Source organism: Lycorma delicatula, chromosome 10 (genome assembly GCF_047948215.1).
Source record: "Lycorma delicatula isolate Av1 chromosome 10, ASM4794821v1, whole genome shotgun sequence".
Classification (NCBI taxonomy): Eukaryota; Metazoa; Arthropoda; class Insecta; order Hemiptera; family Fulgoridae; genus Lycorma; species Lycorma delicatula.
Window position 1 is genome coordinate 98,716,568 of NC_134464.1, and position 18,332 is coordinate 98,734,899.

At 28.4% G+C, this 18,332-nt stretch overlaps 1 protein-coding gene across 2 annotated transcripts in view; it reads left to right on the forward strand.

The window, feature by feature from the left end:
- LOC142331492 (CLK4-associating serine/arginine rich protein-like) overlaps positions 1-18,048 on the forward strand; it is a 72,646-nt gene extending 54,598 nt beyond the window's left edge. The window contains exons 15-20 of one of the 2 annotated variants that reach the window (XM_075377438.1): positions 297-342; positions 7,235-7,310; positions 7,510-7,615; positions 14,201-14,329; positions 15,161-15,286; positions 16,616-18,048. In XM_075377438.1, the coding sequence (XP_075233553.1) occupies positions 297-342; positions 7,235-7,310; positions 7,510-7,615; positions 14,201-14,329; positions 15,161-15,286; positions 16,616-16,634 (502 nt within the window). In that variant the 3' untranslated portion in view covers positions 16,635-18,048. Of the gene's footprint in view, positions 1-296; positions 347-7,234; positions 7,311-7,509; positions 7,616-14,200; positions 14,330-15,160; positions 15,287-16,615 lie in introns of those variants that run through there. The other variant, XM_075377439.1, reaches the window with a different exon arrangement.
- The last annotated feature ends 284 nt before the right edge of the window (positions 18,049-18,332 follow it).

Below are 18,332 nucleotides of genomic sequence, written 5' to 3' on the forward strand. Positions count from 1 at the left end.
TTTAGTAATTATGCATATTTAGAAGTCCTCAAAGAGGAAGATCAGTGCAAACAAAAGACAAAAAAGAATCTTTGTATTGTTTTACATGGTATATATTAATGACCTTAATTCACCTCATTGAAGAATACAATTAGCACACATTTTGTAAATGTTGAGATATTAAGTGAAATATTTTATTAAATTAGCAATTTTATTTTCTGTTTGGAGAAAAAATCATAAGTCTGTTTTTATCTTTTTTAATTTTACTATTAAAATAAAAATAATAAAAAATTAAATTTTTTTTCTGATTGTTTCAGGAATTTGAGAACAGGGTTTGGTAATTCAGGTGGTGGCAGAAACAAAGTCAGTAAGAATCATGGAATATTACTACTCAGTATTTATATAGGTGCCCTCTTTACATTGTTTGTTGTTAAAATAAATGTATTCATACATTTATTTACTACATACATATGTTTTTGCTTTTTATTATTATTGTTTTTTTTTTTTTTTTTTTTTTTTTTTTTTTGTTCAGCCGTATATATTTTGCTTATAACATTTTACATTTTATGCAGTCTCTGAACCTGGGATTAGAAAAAAGGTTATGTACATATATACCTAGTGTCAAATTTGGTTAATATAAAATTTTCTTGTTATTAAAAATTTATTTTAATTATTTAAAAAAATGTTTTTTTTTAGCATTTGTTATGAAAATGTTATCTTTTCATAGCTAGTATTTATTAAGCAGCAATTTTTTGTATTTATGAAGTTGCCATAATTTTTACTATTTTCTTTTTGTTGCATTTCTCAGAACCATGTAGTAATATATAGAAGAATTAAAAAAAATCTTACATTTTTTATTAATACTAATTATTAACATTTTCTTTGTGATAATCACTTTTTATGAAAATTACTACAAAAATTTTGTTTACCAAAGATGGTTATCTAAAATTATCGAACTTAGATTCACTGGTGAACTGTTTTATTAATTTGCATGTGTTCAGGCCCTTGAAGAACAATCATTATATTTTCTGAGTAGCCCAATTGGTTCACCAAATTTTGGAAAATATAATTGTTTTATGTGCTTTTATTTCTCTGTTTGGTTTTATTCTATTCCTGAAATAGGATTTCATTTTTGTGATTTTTTTCAGTTTTATTTTGTTTTATGATTTTTATAGCTTTCTCTTAATATGCTAATAACATATAAATTTTGTCTTTGTAATCTTAAGCTTACTATGCACTTTGATACAATGTATCAAACATTTGTGTTTACAAAATATCAAAATTATATCGTAAATATATATAGACACACGCATATGCATATACATACAAATATAAAATGTATACCTGTGAATATTATTTATTTCAGTACAGAGTATACTGTGTTTAGTTTCAGCGTTATTTTAGAAATCAAATGTAGGTGACAAATATATTTGGGTTATGCAGGTCATGCCAGTAAACTTTAAGTGATCTAAAATTAGGGAATGGATTGCAAGTCAGAATTTTGTCATGTATGACTAGCAGATTTTGAAGATTTACTATATAATCATGTAAGAAATAATACATGGTAATCTTGGGTGTACATTTTGCATGGAAAAATAAAATTTATGAAGTACATAATTTTTTTTTTTATCAATTGAGATTATCTGTAAAAATTCAGAAATTTGATTCAAATTTTATGCACATATTCAAAATATCTAAACAAACTGTTTATAAATTAATCTCAGAAGTATGTGAACTGAAGAGTTACAAGAGATATCCAAGAGATAATCACTTAAAAACCAAATTAAACTATTTGATTAGACTAATAAATTCTTCAGTAAAATTTTATACATTACTGCTGCAATGTCAATCCTTTGCCATTACTAGATTTGAGTATATATATATATACATATATTAAATGAACACAAATGAAAGTTTGATAAACTTTTCACAAAATTTAACCTTTCACTTCTTCCCATCTTCCCTTTTCTACTTTCTCCATATTTTCCTTTTCCATTTTTCACAGAAATATGTATTTTTATGCATAACTAATATATATTCTGAATATGAGCTAATTCAGACCATAAATGCAATTTTTCAAAATATCTTAACCCCAGCGCCATGTAGTGGGTCCATTTTTCGCAGAGGTATTTCTTTCCATGTAAACAACACATATTCTGAATATGAGCCAAATCAGACCCAATGCCACCTAGCGGGTCCAATTTTTGAAAATAATTTTTTTTTCACGTAACTAAATATATTTTCTGAATATGAGCCAAATCAGACCATAAATGCAATTTTTCCAAGCATCTCAACCCCAGCGCCATGTAGTGGGTCCATTTTTTGCAAAGGTATTTTTTTTCCATGTTAACACATATTTTGATTATGAACCAAATCGGATTATGAATACAATTTTTTGAAATATCTCAACCCCCCAGCGCCACCTAGCGGATCCAATTTTGCAGAAAATATTTCTTTTCACATAATTATTATGCATTCTAAATATGAACCAAATCAGACCATAAATATAGTTTTTCAAATTATTTTAACCCCAGTGCCACCTAGTGGATCCATTTTTTCCAAAAATATATCTTTTCACATATCAAATATTTGAGCCAAATTGGACCATAAATACAATTTTTCAAAATATCTCGATCCCCAGTGTCATCTAGTGGGTTCAAAATAATTCAGAAACCTTCATAGGCGTGCCCATAAGTCGCCAAAGTTTCATCACATTCAGATGAATGGCATAGGAACACATATGTGGCAGACAAACAAACAAAAGTTCATTTTTATATAGAGATAAAGGAGATACACAAGCATTTGTAAAAATTTATGTTTCTCATTGAAACAGGGGATGAAATGTGTATATCTACACATTTTTTAAAAGAATAATAGTAATGTAATGTTTTCAAGTTACAGTTTTTACAGTGCATCCGAGTATGAGTTTTTTTATGAGATTATGGCCTTAACTGCTATGATCATTAGCCCAAATGGAAATTTATAGCATATCAAAAATGCCATGCCTAAACAGGATTTGAACCTGGGACTGAAAGGCTGAAATGCTACTATTCTGTCACAGAGTTCAGCAAAATAATATGAATTAAGCTTAAAGATTATCTTATAAAGTAATTGTAAAAACTGTGTAACATAACACATTGGAGTATTTTGGTATTTTTTGTAAGCTTTACATCTCAATTGATGGAGTTTACATTTATTTAGGGAGTTTTGTAAAAAGATTGTAACTAATGTGTTACATGATCTTGTAGCCACAAATTTGTCCTTTACTATTAATAAAAAAGATATAATTAAAAAAAAATATGCATAAAATATTCACTAGAATGTTTTTCTTTGACTAAAAAAAAGGAGGATTGAACAAATCATTTTAAAATTGTGATGAATATAAAGTGATTGTTATTAGTTACTGTACAGCAATGATTGTTTTGTAAAAACTCTTACAAAAAGATTAGAAAGAGGTTATAACTAAACAAAATTGAGAAAGTAATTTGAAAATAATTATTTTTTTAGAACCGGCTTTGATGTTACTGACGATGAGAATTATTTTAAATTACAGTCTATAACATAACATAAACTAAAGGTCTTATTAACTAGAGATATATTTCCTTTCTGTAATTATAGTTTATATTGATTCTATTGGATGAATAAGACTGTTTTTTCTGTGATATTCCACCTGGTTATTCCACTGTTTTTTCTGTGATATGCCACCTGGTTATTCCAAATCTAATCTAGGTTTCCACCTAGTTTTCCTAACCTCATTGAGATTTAATTTTTTTTTCTTCTTTGATTTATCTGCGGATATTATAGTTGTACTCTTTCAGTTATAATGCTTATACAGATATATTTTAAAACACGTTATCTTTTTTGAATCTTGTACGATTAAAAACAGAATTTTATTTAATTTTTCTATAACTTTATTGTTTATTTGTAATTATGAACTGTGCAATTTAGAATAAAAAAGTCATAGTAATCCCTGCTTTTATATTTAAAGTTATCCCTCCTCGGAGTTAACTATGTATTCCAAACCAATGTTCCATAAAAAGTGGACAATTAAAAAACATAACTATTTATTTTCTTTTTCCATGGAGACTAGAATCCCCATTCTTACCTCTTCTAACACAGCATCATTTCTCACCCTCCTGTTTTCTGTTCTTTTGTCAATTGATCCTTCTGGTCTTTCTTAATATGCTTATGTATATTCTTACTCCCATTCCAGCTACTGCTAGGTCTGGGTACACACTAGTTTGCTCTTTGTTTTCTATTGTTTCTCTTCCTAAACCTGCTGCCAGTTGCATCTTCTCTCTACACCACATTTAACTCCCTCCTAACCTGTTCTTGGGGTTTGTGTTAGATATATTTCTAACCTATTGTGATCTCACTCTGTCAACCCTTTTTCCTCACACACCTATCTTTTATTACCTGCCTTAATGTTTATTTTTGTCATCTGTCTCTGGTTTTTCCTTTATTGGTCTGAGGAATTTCATTTCTCTTGTCCTCATTCTGTTTAGTCTCTTAGTGATATCCTTTGTTAATAATTTGGTAGAATTACATAATAGAATTAATGCATTATTACTTTCTAGTACCTTAATATTCCCTACCTAATTTTAATTGTAAACTTGTGTTTTTTTTTGAAGTCATCTTGAAATCTCATTTATAATTTTTCTTTCTTTCGAGATATTATCTCCTAGATATGTAAAGATCTTTACCACCACAGAAGCTTTAAATTCAAAATGTTACTTTACTACCTTCTTCCATATACTGTTAAAATTATTATATTTTTCTCCTGAATTATTTTTAGTCCATAATTTCTTATTACATCTTTTCAAGTTTAGTAGAATTTACATTTCTTTCCTCATATGTATAATCTTATTTTTTCCCATATCATATTTCAACATTTATGTTTCTTTCTACCATAACAAATTAATAGTGCTGGAGACAAAAATATTTGTTAAACCTGCATTTATCCTTAACCAAACATTACTGTTGAATGAGTTGTTCACCTGGCATCTATAACACCTGAAAGTCTTTTTAATAATGTCTGTACCCCTTTCTCATTACTAATTATTTTTTTCATTATATCCAATAGCTTTTTCTCATTCACAGAATCATATGATTTTTTGGATATTAGTAACATCAGCTTTTTGTCAGATCCCAAACTCATTTCCATCCACTTAATATAGTTCTTTTAAATTTCAGTTTTGTTGCCCAGATTCTTCATTCTTATGTTTGTTATCTATGATCAGATTTCTGGTTATATGACAATGATAATTTTTTTTTTATAATTAGCATCAGTATTATTTTGCAACAGAAAATTTTTCGCTGTGGTAAAGCTAATTTACATTTTGTTTTTGTAATTTCTTTTATTTAGCTTGCTAACATGTGAGAAATCTGCACGCAAGTGACGGAACTTTTTTACATGCTCTAATTTCTTTTTTATTAATGTTGTATTCATGGATCTTCATCTTTTCATCCTTTAATTTGCATCAACACTATATTTTACTTTTAATTCATATCTTATAGAAATTAAAACTCTCATCTTCATACCCTAAGAGTTCTTATCAATTATATATAAATGTTATGAATAAACTGGGAATTCCAAATTCTACTTTCTAAATATACAAACAGATATTAAAATTATTTTCTTTTAACCAGTGTTTTAAGCGGGGTAATTCTGGAAAATTCAGTCACATCCAGTAATTTCCATTTTAGGTAAAAGTTTTGATCCTCTGAATTTGTATTTATTTTATTACATAGATCTTTGTCTATTTAAAGAATATAGAATATTTGTCTATATAAAACTATGAAACAATGATTTTTGTTGAATTTGATTAATTTTTTTTAATAAATACTTAATTACTTTCTGTTAATATGATTATATTATTCATTCTTTTTAATGATTTAAAAGGCAGAATTTTTTAAAATGTTATTATTGTAATTAAAGCCTATCATTTAAAATATCTTAATAAAAATAAACTGTAAAGCAAATATAGTCAAACTTTGAAAAAAATGCATTCTGAAGTAGAGTAAATATATTATTTCAATTATTCATTAAATTTATATGTTTTGAAATCTGCACCAAATTATTAGTTAGTAGTTATTTCATGGCCAATTTAAAGTAAAAATTAAAAGAATTTAGAATTGTTTTTTACTTTTTAGCATATTTTACTGCTTTTTATTTTTTAAAGTTCATTTTTTTATGTAAAAAAGAAAATTGTATTATATCCTCTCATCTTTGTGTGGTGAATAATGTGTAAATATTATGTTCAGTATAGAATTATGTGCTTTGTTAAATTATGCTTTACATTTGTATCCGAGTTTTGTTGGGATGTTACATATAACATTTATCTACTTGTTAATGTAGCTAATAGGTATTATGTATTAGTGAAACATATTCACGGTAGTTCTGAGCAATTACTAAATCAAATTTTCAATTTTCATGCTTCACTATTTCAATTTCTACTCTTTTCATACTTTAATAACGGTATGATGTATGCTAGGATCAGGAAAACACATATTGAATAGTGGGTGACCCATACTAGGTCAAAGTCTGCCGTGTTAACTGTAGCCAGTTTTGTGAGTTACGGCGACCTATTCAGATGCTAATGTGTTCTGTGAGAGTGGGGTTAAAGTTAAGAATAGTTAATAGTTTTGTTGGGATAGAAACTAACGTTAATAGTCATCAGAATTGGACTCTGAATCATCTATTGAAGATGATTGATGGCTCTCTTTATAAGGTGATTATTCATCATACACGTCTGATAGCATGGAACATGTGGTTTAGTCTCTCTCTCTGCAGCGATTATATTTCCATTTAAACATAAACATAAATTTGGCCATGTATGCTGCAAGGTATTGAAAGTATTGCCATACTTTGATAAATTAAACCTAACCTCTCTCTCTACAAAGTTTAACCTTAACCCTAACCTCTCACCATTCGGATTAGCATCTGAACAAGTCTCAATAACTCATAAAACTGATAACTAATTGATTAAGGTACTGATAACACTGTGCGGACTTAACCTTGCATGAGTCATCTGTTATCCAAACCTGCTTTCTGACATTTAGATCTTGTGTTTTCCTGATTATAAGTATATCTTCTGTGGTGATTTAAAGTATAAACAAAATTGAAACTTAATAATTAATTGCTCAGAATTTACTTTTCATCGTGTAGGAGTTTGAAGCTGTCTTTGATATTCTGTTTATTTACATACATTTGCTTGTTGATAAAACAAGTTTTAAAAGTTATTTTATGTTCCAGCCTTCAACATCTGGTATGAAATTGACACCTCAAGAACGGCTTAAAAGAAAAATGCAAGCTCAGCTAAATAGGCAGTGTATGTATATGTAACTTTTTTTTTGTATTTTTACATTTGTTACCTAAAATATCATGGAAAAGTTTAAAATTCTAAAAGTAGCTATAATTTTCAGTTGTGATAAAAAGTTGGGTTTTGTAAGAACTTTAGCTTTTTTAAATTTTTTAATATTAAATCTTCGAAAACAAAAATAATTCTAAAATGTTGTTAATGCCTTTAGTTAAAGCTGATAAGAGGGCTGAGAGAGTTCGTCAAGAAAAGGCTGAACAAGAAAGAATTGATAGAGCTGAAGAAATGCGAGAAATCTCAATTAAATTAAGAAGAAGGTAAGAATATACGAATCTTGTTTTGTACTATTCTCAGCAATAGTGATGGAAGTTGCTTATCATCTTAAAAATGTTAATTTTAGCAAAGTTAAGAAAAATTTGTTTGCTTTTAATGGTTTAGGTTCTTTATAATAGCAGAATTTTAGGATCGTTTTTCAGCCTTAATTAATCATTAAGTTTAAATCATTACAGAGGTGCTTAGAAGTTTAAGGATTCTTTGTTCCCCTCTAAAAAATTGTAAACGATAATTTCCACGAGTAAAGTTGTTTTAGTTCTTAATGAATGTATTACTGGTTTTTAAAACCGATTCACTATTATTTATACAAATTATATAGTTAAAAACTTAGAATGGTAAAAGAAAAGTGAAAAAGAACATCATGATTACTGAATTAGTTTACACAATTGTTGATTACAGTGTTGCAGATGTTACTTTAACAATACATGTTTTGTCTTTAAATGATTGTATTAAAAAAAAGAATATTTTTGTGATCGCTTTTATTTGGTAAATAAATAAATTTTGCTTTTACGTTATAAATTAGTAGTTCCCCATCACAGCTTCACCTGCGCTATATGGTTATTTGCGTTTCCTGTAGTGGTCAATTTTTTATGTTCTTTAATCAAGTAATTGGAGGGAGATAGGTGCAGCCAATCGCACATATAATTACGGTGGCAGTGGCTGTGTTGGTTGAACCACATTGCTGTGTATACCTTTGCATCCCTTAAAAAATCTGATTAAAAAACCCTAAAGTGGTTTTTAAATATTTATCTAAAGAGTATTTGCAAGCCCAGATCTAAGTGAATATCTAATTTACTATAGTCAGGATTGGGAAAATTTACAATTGTTGTTCAAAACTTTTTTATCTTCATCCCCTTTAAAAGTCGAATTTCAAAAACCTAGAAATCTGTTTATTGCCAAAAATCAGGATGATTTCTTCATTTGTTACAGAGAAATTTAAAAAAGTAACACGGATAAAGAAAATCAAAAATCCATTTTAGCACTCTTAATCTGAATTTCAAAAAAATGTAGAAATCAATTTTTAGATATTCGTAATAAGATTAGCTTACAAAAAAATAAGTTGATATCTACATCTGTTACTGAGAAATAAAAAAAAAAATAATTTTTACCCATTAAACTTGGAATTTCAAAGTTGATTTTCTTAGTATGCACTTACTCTGTAAGGAAAAAGAGTATACAAATTTTCATCAGTTTATCTTTAGCAGTTTTTACTGGGCGTTTGTCACTCACAACATATTGTGTATGTATGTGTGCATGTGCAGCATCTCCCATCTCAGCTTCGCCCAAGGTTATAATGTAGCCAACCCATTTTCTAAAAGTATTAAATTGATTGAACTTTGGGTACATGATGTTTTTTGGCATTTTGATTTTCTGGTAGCAGAATGTATCATTGACTTTCTGAATTACCAGTTCTGGAAAGTCCAACATATGAAGAAAGTCCACGAGAAAAACAAAAAACAAAAAATCGTAAATCAATGTGTTTGAATGTCTGGCCTTGCGCTTTATTGATTGTTTAGCAAACAAATGCTTTGTAGGAAATTGCAGTCTTTTGAATTGAAATGGTAAGTCTGTTGAAATCATTGGGATGTGGGTTATAAGAGCAAGCTCTCCTGCAGCTGGATCTGTCAAAATAGTAGTTTCACTGATGTGATTTCGCATTGTTTTGATTTGCTGTTCATTATCTTGGAGGGTTAAGGTTTTGTAGTAAAATATCGGAACTCCCATTTTAAGATTGGTACTATGAACTGGAAAACCTGCAGGATTAAGAGAATTTAAAAATTCTGCAGAATCAGCAGATCAATATTTCTTGCTTTGCCTTCAACTTTTTCTAAAACCAAATTTCAAATGCAGAAATATTTCAAGGAGTTATGATAGGTGTTTGGCAAAGCCACTTGTATGGTTTTTATAAAAGCTTACTAATTTTTGGATAAATATTGGAAATGAGATCATCCATTGTATATACAATGATACCAGTGTTTTCATCGACAGAAATGTGTAACCATCATTGTAAGGAAGAGTCCCATTTCCAATGTTTAGTAGTTGTAAGGGAAAGTTAGCATCACCAGCCCCCAAGATAATCTCTCATATTAGTTCTTAAGTTAATAGCGAGGACAAATTTCCATATGGTTGATGATTTAAGACGTGCTTGAATAACCAGCTTAGTTCCTCTCGCAATGTTTGCCAAAAGTCTCCAGCAAACACGAAAGTTATACCGCCATTAATTACTGCATATTCTAGTATCTCAGAGGGTTCGATCAATGGCTTCCAATATGAGCTTGATGTTTAATTGTTCATTCATCCCGCAATGTAAGTTTAGCATCTTGCAAAATTTGTCCAAGTAGACCATTTTTACAAATAGAGCAAACAGATTCTTGCCCGCATGTAACATTTAACGGTAACTTAAAAGTGGAATGTGCAGTTCTCCCGCTGTTTATAAGTGTAGCAGCTATTCCTGATTATGCTACACAGATAGCAATGGTTTTAGTCAAGTGAACTTGAGCAACAAGGAGATTGATTAAAAAAGTTTTTCCAGTGCTTCCAGGAGCATCTAAGAAAAAAATTATCGGGTTATTGCTAGCAACACTGTCATTTATAGCATCAAAGTCTGATATTGATTTAGTACTAATGTAGGCAGATTATTAAAAATTCTTTCTGTTCATTGGTGTCAAAAGAAACTCTTAACATTGTATCATAAGCATTAATAGCTTCTTGATTATTACATGTTGGTAAACCGAAATCGCGTAAGTAGTTTTCACTTAATATAATTATCTTCGATCTGAATGAGACCTCTATACAATATTTCATCTGAAAATGTAAAGTCAATGTTATCGGTTTGATGTTGGATTTGATTTAAAATATCTACAAAAAAATTTTTGGAACATGTCCCACAATACGTTTGGTTGGGCAGGATGACAAAAAACTAATATAATTGCAAATAATTCTCTCAATTTAGGCAAAGACTGACAGATAGGAGCATCAGCAGGCATGTATTTCCGGTGATGATCATTTTCCAAAAAGCCAAGTGCAGTGCAATCACCTTTATACGTTTGGTGGTGCAGTACACCACCAATAGTTTTCAAGTAATCAAAAGATGTAGGTCCTTTGACATATGCAATAACATAGGCAGATGAAAGCATTCACTTTGATTTGATTTAATTATTCATATCCTACCTAGAGCAGCATCCTTTCTGATTCCAAGAAATCCTTCGATGTCAGTTCCGCGCTTTGTTCTGCTAAAGTTGTTATTATTATAGGTACAGTATCTAGAAACTTCAGGGTGTAAACAGAGTCTTGACGAAGTCATTGGACTGACAAAGCTCAAAAAAGCAAAAATAGTCTTCTGTGGACTTTCAAGGACTCTGAGATTTTGTTAAGTGAAATAAATATGTTTGTAGTTTTCTAAGTGAATTGCTGAGTGAATAACACTGGGATAATGTAGATGCATTGGAAAGTAAAAAAAAACCGTCAATTGGCCTTATACATAACACATCTACCATTAAGTGTACCGATTCAATTCATCTCATTTTTTTGTCATCTGAAAAAGTTGCTTGATCAGAATCTTTGGCAATATATTTGCAGATATATTGAATCACGTGGAGTTGCAAACATAAACATTTATGTAGGCATTAAAGCAATGTGACAGTAGTGGACAGTGTGGGACAATCCATTTATTATCAATATCAATTATGATGTTATCTTGCATGTTTAAAGGTGTCATATGACCTCTGTCCTCTGGACTTCTCCTCTGATAAGTTGGGTAACTGTCACCTGCAGTTTGATTGTTGCAAATGTACGTTCGAGGATATGTTTTTGAACAATTTCCATTTATCATGCATGGTGTTGACCTATTTATATCACCACATGGTCCATGACGCTTACATTTACAAATAATGTCATATAATAATGGGTCAACATTTTTATCAGGGAGTTCAGCAAATATAAGATTAATTTTGACAGGTCGTATTTTAGTTACTAGCCATACCAATATGTGACAATGAGGTAAGCCGTGATTTTGCCACTTGACGTAGCAGTTGACCTAATCAAATATTTCTCTTTTGTTAATAAGAGTTTTTCATTTTCAAATGGAAAACTCTGGATATTATATCCTGTTTTATGAGTAGATTTTTCACCGGTGAATAGTTATTTATAGTTATTTTTTTATTTCTAACCATTCAGGATTGCGCATAGAAGTTATAAATAAATCTGGATGCCTATGTTTTACACATGTATATCATAGGATCTTGAGATTTCTCGTGCTTATACAGTGGTGAACCAGTGAAAGATGAGGGAAATCTGATACTTTTACCCATATTGTTAGCATTAACATTAGTGTCTAGTACAGTATCTCGAAGATGAATGTAATCATCAGCACGTAATTATTTTTTGTTATTACAAATAAAGGCTAATCCTTCAGTGATCATTTTGATCATGTCAACACAGTATTGATTAAATAAGTTTCTGTAATAATGTAAAAATTGTCAATGTTACCTCAAACCATAAGTCGATAAGCATAAAATTGCATGCAGGAAACTGTTTTATGTTCATTATTATTTAGCGCAATAGTTAGATAATATCTATCTTCAAAAACATAGAGGAATGTTTTTAATGATCATAATAGTGATGAAACTCGGTCACACATTGCATTTGACTGTCACAACAATATAAGATTACCTGTTCTCATCAGCTTAGGGGTCACTATAATGCTCTAACTAGTGAAGCTGCTGTTTTACTGGCTCACTAGCAGTGAGCCAATACACTGTGTAAAAAGTTGTTGGCTGAGCGTAACATATCTGCCGCCTAGTGGAGAGTCAACATATTACATTTGGAGGTAGTGTAGCATTACCTTTTTAATGTGTTTTTTTTACTGTTGTTTTTAATGTTTTTTTGAGATGAAATATATCTATAAACCTTCTAAGTTATGCCAAGAAACATGGGTAAAACTTTAGTTGCGATTGATCAGTAGTTTTTGTTTATCCCGATTAAATAAAAAAAACCTCTTCCTCTTTATATAATATAGATAATAATTTTATATTAATTAAATTATATTATCAACACATTAAATTATTTAAAAAATAATAATAGGCATTTACAAAATAAAAATGTGGACTGTAAAATTGTGAAAAAAAATATATGGAATGACAAACAGAAATTTAAAAGAAAAAGAAAGAAAAATGCTTAAAAAAACAAAAAAAGAATATAAAAATCAGTAACAGCAATTTAAAAATTCTTATGCTTAAAAAAGTACTTAATGGAAAATTTAATCTTGAATATGATGTTTAGATTTGGTAAACAATAAATCTGATTTAAATTTTTCAAAAATGTGTAATTTTTATTTTAAAGTATTTTTAAATATGGTACCAAAACAGATTCATTATCTAAAAAAATTGTAATGGTAGCACAATTTTTCATCTCTTAATCAGTGTTGTAAACATTTTTTTTCAATAATCAGTGCAGTAAACATTCCTCTATTTTCTTATTTAAAAAAAAAAATATTCTCATTAAGAAAAATTTCTTAGATCGTACTTATGAATGATTCTGTAAGATAGAATTTCATTGAAATTTTCTTATTTTGAATACAGACTGGTATACCAATTGTGCCAAGTAGAATGATCTGAAACCTTTGAAATTCACAAAATGGCTATTTGTGTTGAACAGTGCTTTTGTTTCTGTATATCTATTATGTGAAACAGGCTTATGTAAATAAATGTTTTTAAGAATCTTCAGAAGAAAATATTTTTTTGACTTAATTTTTTAAAATATTTTTTATTTTATTATATATTTAAAAGAAAGTCAAACATTGCAGACCATAAGAATTATAAAGATTAATATTCCAACTTGTAAACTATGAAAAATTGAATTAACTTCTCTTCAGATAATTCCTATATTTTGTGAGGAAATATGTCCACTTCTTCTAAACCTTTCTTGATGAAATGTTATAATTTTATTATCATTCATTTTGTAAGGATTTTGTGTTACATGTGATTCATTTTTGCTAATTTTATCAGTTATATAATATGAATATTATATATTTCAGTTTTATTAATTTTACAGGATGACAAAAAAAGGAAAACTGAACAGTCTTTGAATAAAAAAAAGGATATAGGAAATTTTCTTTTAATAATATTAATCTTGCCTATCGGAAGTTGCTTTGAACTAATGGTGAAGTATAATAATGTCTCAAAATTGGCATTTTGTTTATAGCTTCACAAAGTACAGCTCTAACTAGTCTATGTTCCTTCACAGATAATAGTCTTATGTTCCTTCACAGTAGTGTTTCCAATTCCAGCCTTTAATAGTTGAATATTATCTTTCAGTTCTATAATATGTTCATGTTAACGCTTTGTTTTATTAAAATAAAAAGAAAGGAAAAATTAGAAGCTGTTGAAGCTGACAAACTAAGAAGGTGGCTACTTAACATCTGATTGATGTGAATAATTTGCCATTGAATATTTAGTATATGTATAATTTTTTTTTTCTATTTGCACTGTGTATTCTTTAATATATTTATTTGATGAATGTGCATTATTTAATTAATTCTTTTAATTTATTATATTTGTTTATTTTTGTAGAGAAAGACAGAAACGTCATCAGTATTATGCAGATGAAGCTGCTGCTGAAGACCGATACAGTTCTGTATCTTCTCGATCATTCAGTTCCTCCTCTAGCCCCGAACATCTTTCTTCAAGTTCCAGAAGACGGTAAAAATTAATTGCTTCTCCTTACTATGTTTTTATCCATAACCAGTGATGATATTAATTTAAAAACATAAACTGTTGTAAAGAAAAATCAAATCAAACTTTATAATAAACTATTTTTAACAACTTTCTTAATCTTTTTCAGTTGTCGTAAGTAACTGGTATTGTTGTTCTCACACTGATGGGGTTTTTTTTTATTAAGTCATAACATACTAAATGTAATTGTAAAACAAAATTACATTTTAACACAAACTTTTCACACAACCTGATGATTTTACTGTGGGTTCCCCTATTTTTATATTGCTAATTGAAATCTTTCTACCACACTTGCATGTTCTATGACATACATCATGAATGTATGATATGCATATTTATAGAATAACAGTTTGTTGATATAAATTGGATGTCTTAATAATGATAAGATACCGTCTTATTATTTAAAACGACAAACAAAAATGTTTATGTAGAAATAGTTGGAAATTTAATGGGCCTTCATTTTTTCTTATTATTTTTTATGGTCCCAAAATAAGTAAAAAATTTGTAGTAAACCATTTTTGAGTTGACAGATAGATGCTTTACCGAGTTAATTTTTCAAATGATATGTAGACTGTCATTTTTTCTTATGGTCAGGTTGTTTACCATTAGTAAAACGGATTCAGATAGGATAAATAACATCAAAACATGTAAGTTAGGCATACAAAGATTAAAGGAAAATCATCTGTGATAAACATCTGTGAGTGAAAATCACGATCATGAGTGATAAACATTTCTGACCTTACTTTGTATTGTGAAAACAATTGTTATTTTATTATTGTAGAATTATTTTTTTTATAGGTCATCACATCGCCGTCGTCATCATCACCGGCGTAGTCGCTCTAGAAGTAGAAGTAGAAGTAAAAGTAAAAGCAGAAGTAGGTCTTCCAGCAGTAAGAGCCCAGAAACAGTTGCCAAGAGAAATAAGTAAGTTAACAACATTTTTACAAGCTATTTCATAAATTTTGTTGCTAAGGGTTCTTTTTTTAAGGGAATGATAAATGTATAATTTAAAAGCCAGGTCTTTTTTAAATGCTTTATTTTGGCATCTTATCCGGTGTATATTTGTATTTCTATATGTGTATAATAAAAATTAAATTTCCTGAACTTAAACTTGCCTAAAATATTGTAAACCTACTTTTCTTAACTTGCTGTTAGTTTTAATAAAATAAATTGATATTCAATAAAAATATTTATTCTGGTGACATTGTGTAAGTAGCTGATATCTTGTTTGGAAGCTCAATGATTTTCCAGATTGTTTAGATCAGATCTAGTTATTGTGCTGTTCAGACTGAAAATAAAGTACATATTTTAAATAGTTGAAATCTTTAAAGTGTTGTAGAATATCATTTTTACTAATGATATTCTATAGGAAAAGGGTAATAAAAATTTGAAAGTGATGTTTTCTGAACTGTTTCAGTTTTCACTTGAAAAAATTTAATCTCTGTGTAGATGAATCAACAATTCATTTTTTTTTCACCAAATTATAAAGGAAAATGGCTATTCAAAAATTCTGGCACCAGTTATCACAGCAGTGTTACTCATACTATAAATTTAACACAATCATCTCTGAACCTCATTTCATTTGCAAAAGACAAATCATGCCATGTAAGCAAAATGCTTGGAGTGAATTTCAGTTACAGATTCTGTGTTTCACTTTGTGTGATGTTACAGAACAGAAAAGTTAGTAGTTGGATGTGAAATAAGGTTATGGGTACTATAATGCACAACATATTGCTATGGCAACTAAGTTATCTGAACAGCCAAGTATTGGTATTAAATTTAGGAATAGCTTTTTACAGTGTTATTTTGTATAGAGATGTGGTTAAATATTATCTAGTATGAGCTTATTTAACTTTCAGTGCTTTTTTAATAAAAGGTAGTACCGTTTTATTGTAATTGTAGTGAATGCAATGATATTTTTAAAAAAATCATTTTGATGATTTATTTTGTTAATATTGGTTCATTTAGTAAACAAATCTGGTATCTGAAGGTATATTGTTAAATTTAGTATATCACCATGTGGAAAATTAAATTGTAATCATTACTGAAAATTACCTACAACCATTTTTTGCAATCTATACTTTTTACTGATATCTTCAAACTTAACCTACTTCTAAAAAAAACAGCTTATTAAAAAAAAGGTTTGCTGAAGAGTGTAATTTGCACATATTATTTTATACTATACAGTACAAAAGTAATCAAGGACTTAGTGGACTAACTATTACATTAACTAAAATCTTTTTTCTGTTACAGACCTCTTGTCGATTACTGATATGCTGTTTAAACCCACGGAAAAGATTGTCTCACCTTAGTCGTTAACATTAATTAACTTAAGTTCTCACAATGATCAGTGTAAGATTTTATTAATACTGTTATTATTTCTCTATGAATATTTATAACCGGTTGGAATGTTATTTTTTTTCAAATTTGTAAAAAATACTCTTTTTTCAAATTTGTAAAAAATACTCATATAGTTTTCTTCCATTTATTTTAAACTGTTATTATTTTTATAAAAAGATTTTTTGTTAACAACAAAATGTTGAATTTAGTTATATATTTAAGTAATGCAGTGTTTATAGTTATGTTTTACAGATGTCAGACTACTATTTTTATATTTTTTAAAAACGTTTATCAAGGCTTCTTCACACATATATACACATTACACCTTCACATACATAAAGGTTAACATTACAATTTGCTTTTATCAGCTTAATCGTATTGTGTATTCATCAAAATTTATTTATTAGTTCAGTTGAAACCGGAAAGGAATAATTTGTTATTGATAAATTAAAAAAATATATATATATATATTTGTCTATTTTGATATTTAATTTTTTTTTAAGTAAGAACTGGTAAACATAAAAGTAATGGTAAAATGACTGACTCCTAGTGTCCAGTTAATTGCTTCTTTATATCTAAAATTTCTAAGAGTAGGCATTCTATGGTAAAAATGTGTGAAGCATAAGTATAACATGTTAAATGAAAATGGGACAGATTTTATTCATAGGTTACCAAACGCTGTTGTATTAAGTATGTAATGACTTGCAGTTGATATCCTTTTTCAAAAGAGAAAAAATATAACCATATATATATATAATTTTTTTTTTTAAAGAAATTATATACTTAGAATCACATTTTATTTAAAAATTTTAGTTATTTTAGCATCACCAAATTTTTAGTGTGTAACTCATAAATAATAAGTAAAGCATATCTAAAATTATATATGAGGAGCAGCTAACATTCAAAAAGTGTTTTGTCACATAAATAATTTCATACCAGCAACAACAAATATATTATTCGCAAACGCATTAAGCTATTATAATATTTTTGAAACAGGCGTCTTGAGTGTGGCTAGAACCTGTTAGACTATGTTGTCATGCCTAACAGCACCCGTGTTCATTAACACACTCTCAGCTATGTCAGACAATCAGAACTTTTCAAATAAAACAGTTGATATAGTTATAGGCTGATCATCCATCTCCGATTTTGTACATTGTCCCACATTATTATGTGCTCTGGAAAACGTCCTGAATTTTGAAATAGTCCCTTATAATCTTATAGTAGACATCAATTATGAGGTTGCAAAAAATATTCATCGTTAAATGAATTATCTGTTACAGTAAATATTTTTTAAACATTACGTTACCAAAACAGAAATATTGTAACAAAATATTTGCCTACATCCATTTGCTTCAAACCTTATGAAAATAATTAAGGAACCTTTTTATTAAATTACTGTAAACAAAAAAAAAATCATTGTCAATACTGAATTGAAAATCTGTTAATTTTTTTAAAATAATTTGTTATAAATTTTTTATATATTCATTATTGTTTTTTCGATCGTTATTCATTTATTTATTATTACAATTTTATATTATAAAAACAAACAAAAAACCATAGGAAAATAATTATGGAACCTTTTTAAAATTATTAAAGGAAAAAACTGGTTGGGTAGTTTAGAGAGAATTCA